The sequence below is a fragment of the Electrophorus electricus genome, chromosome 20 (assembly GCF_013358815.1).
Source record: "Electrophorus electricus isolate fEleEle1 chromosome 20, fEleEle1.pri, whole genome shotgun sequence".
NCBI classification, from domain to species: domain Eukaryota; kingdom Metazoa; phylum Chordata; class Actinopteri; order Gymnotiformes; family Gymnotidae; genus Electrophorus; species Electrophorus electricus.
This window is the reverse complement of record NC_049554.1, coordinates 11,260,885-11,273,333: the sequence shown is the minus strand read 5'-3', so window position 1 is coordinate 11,273,333 and position 12,449 is coordinate 11,260,885. Positions and strand designations below refer to the sequence as shown.

General features: G+C 39.8%; 1 protein-coding gene across 1 annotated transcript; it reads right to left on the bottom strand.

Annotated features, from left to right (window-relative positions):
- Positions 1 to 5,621: 5,621 nt before the first annotated feature.
- nicn1 (nicolin 1) lies at positions 5,622 to 11,169 on the bottom strand. Its single transcript, XM_027001825.2, has 7 exons — positions 10,955 to 11,169; positions 10,389 to 10,523; positions 9,480 to 9,662; positions 7,848 to 7,961; positions 7,288 to 7,356; positions 6,763 to 6,867; positions 5,622 to 6,125 (listed from the first exon to the last, which is right to left on the bottom strand). Exons 2-7 carry the CDS (start codon positions 10,512 to 10,514, stop codon positions 6,084 to 6,086), a joined length of 639 nt encoding a protein of 212 aa, XP_026857626.2. The 5' UTR covers positions 10,515 to 10,523; positions 10,955 to 11,169; the 3' UTR covers positions 5,622 to 6,083.
- Between the last annotated feature and the right edge of the window lie 1,280 nt (positions 11,170 to 12,449).

Sequence of the window (12,449 nt, the reverse complement as noted above, 5' to 3'; positions counted from 1 at the left end):
TAATAACAGTGAGCTGAGCAGGCCTCCCCATGAGGTGACCAAGTTTTAAAAATGGCATTCACCATGCACCTTGTGATGGGGCCCCATTTTGTGCCATTCCCTTGTATGGGCCCCCCTGTAATTTTGGATTTATCTTGGCTGTTTTGTGACATATATTGAAAGAGCAAGACAGTAGAAAAGAACATTACAAAAGTAAAAGGGTTTTATTTATAGAGTACTCCATCCCTGGTGACAATATAATTGAGATCTGTTCCAGGCAGCACCTTTTATCAGATAGTGTGAGCTCAGCACATATAGACCAAACCACACCATTATCATCATATTTTAACTAATTATGCCTTAGATCTAGACCTACTACAACCAAAAAAAGTCAGAAACAAATCATCACCACTAGGTTCCACTTGAAACTTTTATATCAAGTGATGGGAGGAGTGCAGAAACAGAAGCAAGACCACTGGTAAAAGAGACATTTACAATAATTAAACAGGCTAATGAGTTTACCACTAAATAACGGCTTCATTTTGGGCAGAGACCTTTTTTGTTTAATACAGAAACTAATTGTTTCTTCACAGCTAATTCTCTATCCTGCCAAACTTAATAGTGCGTGTCATGACAATATTGAATTCAAATACAACTTGTCAAAAGAACTCAGGTTGGATTCACTTGGTCAGTCCAAAACAAGTCTGCCTACATTCCTGCTCCAATTAAAGTAAATTTTACGGGTCTCGAGGAAAAATGGGTGCCTGCAGGGCAGCTCTGGACATGGTTAAGGTGACAATTAAGTTCTATTATGTTGGACATCCCATCAATGCCAGCTAAAATGAGCTCTTTAGCATGTCTTTTCCGTGGAGGAAGTCCAATTCTGAGAGGGTAGAAGGACATACATAAAGTGACAACTCTGCATTTCTCGTCACAATGAGAACGGAAAGGCATTTCCATTGTGTCCAAATGACTTAATTAAAATGCAGAAGGCAGAATGGTGGCAGGTATGGCTCACCCAGTCCAACATCAAAGATAAGGTGAATTTCTTAGAGGATCCCACATATCTGCCTGGCCCAGCCCTCACTGGACTCTGGCCATCACTGGACTGGAATTGTTCATAGCAATGAAGCTGGTCATTTCTGCAATTCCAGTCCATGGAGGAGCAGGGTCCTGCATTCAGATGGGAGCAAAGTAAAGCAAGTGATCTAACGCTTTAGAGCAAATGCTCTAGTCAGGCCAGAAATCCAGCATCCATGCTCATGGGCAAGTGTACTTTTTACACTGTAGTGTTAATGTGACAGGGTAACATCACTGATTGTTGTGTACCAGCTGTCCATGATTGGCTTAAACCTCTTTGTTAAGAAAACATTCAGCTGATTGTTGTTCTGTAAGACCCACGATATGCACAAAGAGTGTTATATGTTATTGTGATAAATTGCATCACCCACTCCTACCTAATTCCCTAATTCCCACTTAGATGTGGACTTGACGAGTCCCCTTCCAGCCAGCTACCATTTCCAAATTACCCTAATTTCAAGGTAATGTCACACTTAGCCCTTCTGACAAGCAGTGTCATATACACCCCTTAAGCAGTTTGAGGAAACCCATGAAATAAGTCAATAAAAACTCAACCCTCAGATTTGTTTCTTCTTGGTACATTTACTGTTGCGCTCTAAAGAAATTATCCACAAGCTCCCTAATGCTCCTATATGAACAACCCCCCCCCCCCCCCCCCAAAAAAAAACATGAAAACAGTTGAGCGAGATATTTTGATCCACAAGGTTGTATTTTAGGCATTACAGTAAGTATAATGGATGGAAAATGATAAATGTCAGCGTCGTAGTAATTTCAGAGTTTTTTGACATTACAAGTAGTCAAACACATCCTGTAGGTTTAAGTTAAAACACTGAGACAGCAGCGAATGTTAACTGAAATATGAGCAAAAACAGCACTGACATAACACACAGACTTTTAAAGTTTTTTTTTCCCCCCTCATCAATTAGAGCTTAAATTACTGGCTCCCTGACAGGGCTGAAGTTTTCACATAAAGCTAGGTGATTTGTCTAGCAGAAAAAGGTCATTGTTCCTGTGAAGTCTTGAAGTCTCCACTGCAGTGGAGCTTGCATTTCCAGACTACAACACTTATTATTTATAGAGCCCAATTTTTGTTTAATGAGCTTTCTCTTACTGCTATGCAAAAAGACCATCTAGCCAATTTAAACTTTGTGATTCATAAATGATGATGCCCTATTACAAGGGAAAAGTCTAAGATTTAACTAAAATGTTTTGGTTTGCTAAAAAAAAGGGGGGGGGGGTCAAGGAGAAATAATTTAAAAATAAAAGCAAATAGTTAAATAACAAGAAAAAAAACCCTGACATACAAAAGATATGACATGCCCAATGGCATGGCTTACTGGAATCCCAGAGTAAATCCTGCTCCTGGAATGATAATGCTGGAGGTGGGGACCTTTGTGCAGGACTTTCATAAGCTCCTCACACCCCACGATGGGTACTGGAGAGCTGGAGCTCCTGTGTGTGCAACACATCCTTCTGACAGGCTCTTAGGCCAGACAACCTGCTCTCAAAATGCATACCCCACAAATGCCCAGGAAGGTAAACCTGACTCGCACTGATTGCAAAAACCCAAGAGAAAGACTGACATGTTTTGCAAAAGCTGGGTAGTAAATCCTTGGATGAGCCATTAGTTTCAGCACTCAGCCAATACCATGAGCAACAGCGTATAGATGATTGGAGTTTTTTAAATCTGCCATGAGGAAGAGGAAGGGGGTACTTTGCTGCAGCACACACTAAGCAACTTGGCCTTTACTGGAATGCATTAACCTGCATGCTCAAGCACACACTGGAAAACACTTGAAATGGACAGAAATGGTCAGAAGATGGACAGGCGCATTAGAACCTGTCTTCTTCCATTTCTCGTCATTTCCCGTGGAACCCAAGATCCAATCTGCATCCTCTCACCAAAAAACAAAACAAAAAAAACCCCCCAACACTACTGTTTTTCTTCTCCATAATGGCCATGCGGTGTTGTGCATGTTATAAATATGTTTACACTGGTACAGAATGCAGAAATGAAACTTGAGATAATCAGTAGTGATAGCAATTATGGGTAGCCTGCTTTGAGACTATGAATAATGTAGAATTTATATTATTACCAAAATGAAGGATTGTTCAAACAACCAAAAACATTTTGCTTCTATTTCTTTATACGGAATTCCTATCCTCCTGTATGTACTTCTACTGCCATCTGGTGGAAGTTTTGGATAGTGCGCAAATTAAAAATCTACAACTGAATATTTTTACTAAATATTTTCATCTGAATATTTATACTCAAATATTTGGAATGCTTTATATATCATAATTGTGATAATAGTTTTGTATTATTATTATTTATACTTTTTGATGTTGTAATAACTGAATATGTTAACACTGCATTATACTAGGGTGAAAAAACTAGGGTGTCACCAAGTCAAGAAATCTTAAAATTACATTGAAATATTTCTCAGAGACAGAGAAAATGCTGTTGTAAAAGCTTTGAGGTGATATTTAATAGTCAGACAGTCCAAAGTACTTTAGAGTTCCAACACTTGCTTCACATTGAATAATTATGCAAATACAAGGGCAGTGATCGATTTGCATGATAGCTTTACATGCTCATTATTAATAAGAGGCAGACGCAAGTGCATTAAAAAGTTCTTCCTCCTGCATGGTGTAGGGAGCTTTCGAAAGTGTGTGGTCACATTTGGCTACTAATGTTGCAAGGCAGATGATATCTTTAACACGAGCAGAATGCCAAAAGAAGCAGATGGGGTCCACTTGGATACCGACGCCTGATTTTCAGTGATTAGCATAAGGAGGTCTCTCTGCTCTTGATTACTGCCTGGCAACCACAGACACAGCATTGAGTTTTAATTAACACAAAGGAGCATTTCATTAACATAAAAAATAGACATCTCAAGAGAGATTTGAACCTCCATTAAAAAGGAGTGGGTTTTTCTACTTTTAGACATACATTATTAGCTGATTATGCAAGCTATGCAGAACACCTTAGAATGCAATTAAGTCAAGATTAACAGATTAATGAATTCTGGAAGTAAATGTTGACACAGGGCTTTCCAAATTGAAAGGGGACAAAGATAACCCGATACAAGCAGGCAGGTCTGACAAAGTTAATGAAAATTACTAAACTAATTGAATAATTTAATATAGAAATGAGATGAACTTCTCAGTTTTATGACCCATTTCCAGTCATGAATGAGAAATGCAGTTATAATTTTTTAATGATACATGAAATTGAAGATAAAAGCTTAATAGCCTTAAAATTGTAAAACTAAGTCCACTCTTATTTTGAAGCTTCAGTATTCTGAGGCTTAAATCTTATTCTGAAGCTTAAAAAGATACTGAAGCTTATTTTGCTAATGACCGTTGCTTTAACAAGTCTGCAAAACACTAACTGCTGGAAGATACACTGCCCGGCCAAAAAAAAAAGGTCACCACCTGGATTTAACTAAGCAAATAGAGCCTCCCATTGGATAATTACTACATGGGTGATTATGTTTCAGCTGGTGACAAGTTATTTAACCCTAACTGATGCAGTGAGTAGCTTCTCATTTGTTAAACAACCATGCCGAAAGGCACATCCTGTGGTCGTGGAAAAGATGTTAATCTGTTTCAGAAGGGTCAAATTATTGCCATGCATCAAGCAGCGAAAACATCTAAGGAAATTGCTGAAACTACTAAAATCGGGTAAAGAAGTTTCCAACACATTAAAAAGTGGAAGGACAGTGGGGAAATATCATCTTCAAGGAAGGAATGTGATTGGAAAAAAAATCTTGAATGATCGTGATCAGCAATCACTTAAACATGTGGTGAAATCAAATCATAGAAAAACAACAGTAGAACTCAGGGATATGTTTAATAGTGAAAGTAAGAGCATTTCCACATGCACAATGCAAAGGGAACTCAAGGAATTGGGACTAAACAGCTGTGTAGCCTTAAGAAAACCATTTGTCAGTGAGGTTAACCGGCAAAAATGGCTTCAATTTGCTAGGGAGCATAAAGATTGGACTCGGGAGCAATGGAAGAAGGTCATTTGGTCTGATGAGTCCAGATTTACCCTGTTCCAGAGTGATGGGCGCATCAGGGTAAGAAGAGAGGCGGCTGAAGTGATGCATCCATCATGCCTAGTGCCTACCGTACAAGTGTGTGGGGGCAGTGCTATGATCTGGGGTTGCCGCAATTGGTCAGGTCTAGGTTCAGCAAAGTTATGTGCCCAAAGAATGAGGTCAGCTGACTACCTGAATATACCGAATGACCAGGTTATTCCATCAGTGGATTTTTTTCTTCCCTGATGGCACAGGCATATTCCAAGATGACAATGCCAGAATTCATTGGGCTCAAATTGTGAAAGAGTGATTCAGGGAGCATGAGATCATTTTCACACATGGATTGGCCACCACAGAGTCCAGACCTGAACCCTATTGAGAATCTTTGGGATGTGCTGGAGAAGACTTTGCGCAGTGGTCCAAATCTCCCTTCATCAATACAAGGTCTTGGGGAAAAATGAATGCAACTCTGGACAGAAATAAATGTGACATTGCAGAAGCTTATGGAAATGATGCCACAGCGAATGTGTGCCGTAATCAAAGCTAAAAGCGGTCCAACAAAATATTAGTGTGTGACCTTTTTTTGGCTAGGCAGTGTATTAGCAATGGAATCTGAATTCAGAAGAAAATGGTCATGTTTTACATTTAGAAAAAAGTTGAATACATATATACATACATACATACATGCTGCTCACATGCTCTAAAATGAGCTAATTTTGCAGTTAAAGGACTTTTTCTGTAGGACTTTATGCAGTATACAATTTTCAACAAAACAGTAAATAAATAAATAAATAAATACATACATACATACATACATATCTTCCAAGTTTGCTTTTGGCATTATTACTTGTCCTAGGTCATGACATACATGGTCACCTACCATTTAATGGTAATGGTGATCTATCACTGCCTAGTCTAAAAGCATGTGTAATTGACTCCTAGCAACATGGCTACCGCTGTACGGTCAGTCACATTTCATCAAGTGTAAGAAAGCAGGTTGATGTCGTAACAACCATCCACCTGAAAGTGGAGAAGGAAAGGAGAAGTGCATTGGTCAGTAACACATCAGAAGGAAGGAAATTGATGATAAATTTACCAAGGTGTTTTGAATTACAACCCCTTTTTTGTAATACCAATTTCTGTATGGCTATTGGATGCTTTGCAAAGTGTAAGTAGTGAACAGTCTCAGGACTTGCTGAAAGTTTTGTTTAGCAGAAGCATGAGAAAATGTGATTGTCGTGCTACACAAACCACCATGATCTCCTGACCAAAGGCATCAACTGTTCTTATAGATCTTATATATCAACTGTTCTTATCTTCTTATAGACGTTGTTTTTGAGAAGCAGCCACAATTCTTGGGCAAATGTGCACAATAAATTCAGGGAAGAAATCAATACGCATGCAGTCCAATGTGAAATTGGTCTCCATTGTCCAACAGCTTGTACTGTTATGAGATGCACTGATATTTCAATACGTCTTAGGTTTTTCTTTACAACAATGCCACAATTTTTTAAAAGTGACATATCTTATTAATTATATACATATGCAATTTTCTGATGTTGAATATTATTATTTGCTATCTGCACTAACTCCTCTCTGAAAGATCCATAGAACATGAGTGAATAATCTTAGCTTTGGATGGGTTACCATGACTCACATCGAAGCGGCCCACAGATGCTGTGGTCTGGCTGGACTGCATGACCTCAGTGAGGGCCCACATCTGCTGGATGCTGGATGACACCGCATGCGGGTCAGGAAGGCCCTGGGAGGATGAAGCGGGACCGGCTCAGTAGCTCATATATCAGCGCGCTGCCGACAGCAGCAATAAATCAATTAAAGAAAGAGTGAAAGGCCAGAAGTTCCCTGGACGGTTTAGGCTCTGGGCCACCCTTGGTCACAACCTCGGGCTGTGAGGTACTGTCTAGTTCAACCATTCTATTAATCTGAGCATGAAGGATAGCAGCAGAGGGCAATGGAGCTTAGTGATTGTAATTAAGCAAAGGGGAATGGAATTAATTACAGTCGACCACAAAGGCCTTACTGAAACTACTGTAAATTATACACATACACACAGTGACAGTAATATGCTGGAGACCTAAACAAAAGCCCAGTACACAAGAAGATGCAGAGCTTGGGGCCAACGATGCAATCCAGGAACATGCAAAAGATCACTGAAACTTACATTCAAATCAAGAGGTTCTTCAACAGGTGTAATGGTGGACAGCCAGGAGGGAACATCTCTCTCAGAGTCCTGGGAAATGGAAAAGACAGTACAATAACAACTCAAAATAAAAGCGTTTTAAGATTGTGACATATTTCATCTGTGGCCGGGAGCCTAAGACTGTAAAACTGGCCGTGCTTTCAGGAAGAGAGGAGTGGCACTGTCTCTCCCCTGTCATTTACAGAGACACTGGCCAATCACAGGAACCGGTGAGCTCATGGGGAGGAGGGGGGGGGGGGGCAGATAGTGCCATTCTCTGAGTGTGTTACACTTGAGATGCATCTTGGAAAGATGCTGTTCAGAGGAAGCATGCGACAGCCCTCACCCTCCCTGGTTGGCATTTATCATATGACAGGGGAGAATTACTTGATGGGTAGGAATTGGCTATGATTAAAATAAGGAGAAAAATTGGATGGTGGGGGGGGGGGGGTTGTAACATATCTGCTGTCTTTCAAATCCATAAAGGGAATCATCATTTAAGGCACTTTCTCAGGGGGGTACTTCCCTTGCTTTGTACTTACTTCATGTGCAGCTGAGTAAATCTTGATATCCTCAATGGCGAAGCTGAGCCAGACTGAGGAAGGCTGCCGCTGTATGAGCCTCACTGTAGTGACGTTATCAGGCTCTGTCAGCATCTGACACACACACACACACACACACACACACACACACACACACACACACACACAAGAAAAGGAGCCTCTGATAAATAGAGTCATGCAGATTTAGCGTCAAATCCAGGCTTACAAGTCCAGTTTATTAAACCATAGTGAACAACATCATGCAGGCAACACAATGCATATAGATTTAAATTCAGTTTATGTTTGAATTAACATCAAATAAGACAAACTGCATGTAATTTAAAATCAAATCTCTGAAAGGAAAAAAAAGTTGAATGAGTTTAGTTTAGGCTGTTATTTGCCAAATTAATGATTTATTTTCCTTGTGCAAAGAACAAAATCATATTGACAGCTGTCGCTGGAAGCCCTAATGTTTTCTTAATGCAGCCGATGCTGCTGGAAGGTTTTTTAAGGTCTGCTCAGAGAGGAGTGCTTCCGTTTATTCACTGGGTTGAGCTTGAGAGTGCTTTTTCTAAGGTCCTTGGTAGAGACCTCTTTCACTGCAACACAGAAACACAGTGTAATACCTCTGCAGATCCTACACAGAGCACTGCAAAATGTACAGTTAAACCATTAAATGGCTTTGCCCTGTACCAGTATCACACCCAAGGCTTATTTGGAACATGAATGTTGCATTGCCTTGCAGTGTTTGCTGGAAATGTATGCTCTTAAATCATAGCTTTCAATGCACATAAGGCATCAGGCAATGAAGCATAAGGCGATAAGGCTTCTACTTCAAAAATGATATCAGCCATCTTGGAACAGCGAGCTGTTTCTATACATTCTCTGATGTCTTCCTGGCCACAGAGTAACTTCTGCCACAGAGTAATTTCACATGGTTACATGTGCATCATGAAGGAGTACAGCAAGTCTAACATGCAAGTCTTAGAAATAAACATTTGCTGTTAAAGTTCAAAGACATCTCTGTTCAGATCTTGGGGATGTGCAGCTCTAGACCAGCTGGCTTACAGTGTTAGTGTGCATTTAACCGTCACATACTGCAAAGGACTTAGCCTTTTTTGCCTATTTAACACACAGATACACCTATGCATACTGACAAGTTAGCATTGCATTAGTCAACTTTTGAAATCACATATACTAGCATCACTGAGACTGATGTCACCAAATTAAGGAGATAATTACCCACAAGAAAATTAACTCCAAGATTAAAGTCTGAGCAAATGGGTTTCCAAGAGATGTAAAAGAACTGAGTAGCTGGAATGACCAAAAAAAAATAAAATAAAAATTTTTAGTAAACACTAAGCAAGTGGGGTCATTTTAGCAGTTCTAGCATTTCTTTGCTTTCAGCAACGGATTGCAGAATTAAAATTCACAACAAGAAGTCCTACTTCTTCACCCCTCACTAACACACATTCTCTCTTTGTATACCAGTCAAATACTGGAACATATATTTGCTTCATGTCTGACAGAAAGAAAATGGCAACACTTGGATGCACAGGCAGGCTCTCTCTCTCTCAAACACACACACACTCACTCACTCACTCACTCACTCACTCAACACCGAAGCCTGACCTGCTGTCTGTAGATGGAGAAGTAGTCCTGTGACCCTCCCTCAGTGTGTGGGTTGGCCATCAGGCAGTGATTTCTCACACAGGTGGCCCACTTCACAGGGCTGTCTGCAGTCCCCCCCTCCCTCTTCAACACACACACCGTCAGATATGCTGTGTAGTAGTTCTTGAAGGAGATCTCTTGTATCTAAATCACCAATGGAAAAAAATGGCAGCCACAGACAAGAGTACTGAGCTGTACTCTACTGGAAAAGCCAAACTAATTCAGAAAACCAGTCTCAGCTCAAGTTAGACACCAGGCTTATTTACTGTACTGTTCATAAAATACTTTTAAATTATTACTTAAGAACTTAGCTATTGTGATGCAAAAGTCATTTTGAAAATCAAACATGCTAGAAGAAACTTGTTGCTACATGAATGAGAAAAATGCATCATGTATTTTACAGTTATGACTTTACAAAGGAAAATTATATCAAAAGCTATTAAACTGACACTTGGACTACTCAGGGCCTATGTGACTTCAAAACCCAGAATTCCTGCCTCTTAGGTGATCTGTGCAATCCACTTGGGATTCTGAAAGCAGCCTATTGTGGTGCAGAAACATTTTAGTAAGTCCTCCTCTACCTCGTGGAAATGACACCTTTCCAGACCATAAAAACCCTCACTGCTGAGAACAAGCCAAACTGCATTTGTGAGTTATAACACTGGTGCCTGTCTCCTACACCAAAATAAAAATATGTTTTTATTTTTTAAGATATTGCCCTAGTCCCTTAGGTTTTGCAGTTATTCCATCCTGCCCAAATAGGGTCTAACCATGTGCCAAGTCATACAACGTCCCTATCACCCTAAAAATAACTCTATTCCCAAAAGCATTGTGTGTTTCTCGTTATTTACGTTTAAAATAAATACTTGCGTTCTCTGGCTCTCCCAGCACGATGTCCGTTATATAGACTCCCGGACAGAATAAATCTGATACAGCATCCCCAATTTTAAGTGCCACCGGGGACTTCACGGTGCAGTCCACCGGATTGCCAGTCATGGTGAAAAACTGAACGTGTCGCAAAATAAAAAGGTTAGTGTACTCAGGTTTTTAAAGCCAACAATTAGTTACACTGACTCCCAGAGGAAGATTATTAAGAGTGTAACGTTCATAAGCACCAGGAGGCAGTTCTAGTAGCAGGTAAGTTATTTTTGACTAAATATTCAGCTATCAAACGGTTGCTAACACCAGGGGCAATAATGACAACATACGTGCAAGCTAGCTAGCTACGCGAACAACACTTAGCGGATCCAAGAAACATGTATAGCAATACTCTAATGAACCGCAGTAGCTTAGCTAATGAATTTTACATTAGAACAAATAATTTTACAAAGAACTAGCAATCATATAGCAATCATATAGCCAGCCAGGTTTCTTAACTAGTTCGTCTTGCAACATTTAGTTAGCGAACGCTAACCCTAGCTAGGTTATCGACTTACCTATCTTAGCTACTTTGGATTCCCTTGATCTTAAAGTGACTGCCTAAGGTGGAAAAGCTGTGGACCTAGTCTTTTAGTACAATATATTTGCATTCTATGTTCACTAAAGATGTTTAATATGCAAATGAATATACGTAACGTAATATAAGGCTAGCTAGCTACAAAACTCTTCTGAGCGTCATTCTGTATGCAAACATTCATTTACAGGCACATGCTTTTCTTCCGGTCTGTGCAACCATGGCGACACATTTTCTTAAGGGGCCAGCTTCCCGGTCTTCAACCAGCCTGAGCCAAATCAGTGCTGATTTCAGAACCTTGAGGGACTGCTTAAAAAACATTTCCTGAGATCCCTGGCTCTTACACATGTATTTTGTTTGTTGATTGCAGCTCTGCTTTTAACTGTTTTGTGAATCCTCAAATTAAGTGTGCAAAAAGCACTAGCCATTTGGGTCTTACCCTTTCTTCAGCATAGTATCCAGATGGCTAAAATCAAATCACATATACTCAAAACCCTTGAACATCAGTTCAGGAGTCTGACAATGATGTGTACTGTCTCCTTTGTTATTCTCTTTATATATAAATAATTGTCTCAATGTGGCTATTGTAAGACTATACAAGTTTGCTGAGAACACCACAGTGGTTGGGAATGTTTTTGCTAATGATAAAACAGCCTGCCAAGAGGAGTTTACCCACGATTGACTGGTGTTATAACCACAGTTTGCAACTGACTATGGATACAACTAGAGAGATAATCATAGACTTTAGGATACACAGGAAAGAGCTTTGCCTTTATCAGTGGCCAGAAGCTAATGCAGGTAGGTAGGCAGGCAGGTAGGTCCTCTTCACTAAAATGGCCAACACTACTTCTATTAGTAATAAAGCTCACCAAAATTGTTCTTTTTGAGGAAACTCAAGAAATGTAGGGTGATGAGTTCTGAAATGCAGTAATAGGATCTGCACCTACTTTTTCTTTAACAGTCTGGTTCAGGAGCATCATGGCCCAGGAAGGAATTGGCTAGAAAAAAATGAGCACATAGCTTCTATGATTATTGGAATTCAGTTGCCAGCTCTTTCTGAAATTCATTCCATTCACATACAACTGGAACAACAACAACAAAAAAAGTAAACACCTTACCAACCAGCTCACTATCTGTTTGAATAGCTCCGTTCGGGAAAAATACTCAGATCAATACATTCCAGGACTTGGAAATAGCACACATTTAACCACTGTCCACTTCCTAAATTAGTAATTGTATTTTAGTTAATGCTTTATTCTTATATGCACTTGACATTTTATCACTTATGTCTTTTTTGTTTTGATTTATTGGAATGTTTTGTCTTGTATGTGATGTTACTGTTATTGTGGGGTCCTGAGCACACTGCAACCAATTCCTAGCAACCTTAGTAGAGCATTGACTCAACTTGTTGCACTGATCGTGAAAGATTATTTGAACTGCAATTAAGATACTCCACTGATGCAATTTCCCCACTCAGT

Bases quoted from the DNA above. Each gene is read 5' to 3' on its own strand.
- nicn1 (XM_027001825.2), bottom strand. From the start codon at position 10,514: ATGACTGGCAATCCGGTGGACTGCACCGTGAAGTCCCCGGTGGCACTT. The intron at 9,663-10,388 runs GCAAGTATTTAT...TTGGTGATTTAG, and splicing joins TGCTGGGAGAGCCAGAGAAC to ATACAAGAGATCTCCTTCAA. The intron at 7,962-9,479 runs GTCAGGCTTCGG...TGTGTGTGTCAG, and splicing joins TCTCCATCTACAGACAGCAG to ATGCTGACAGAGCCTGATAA.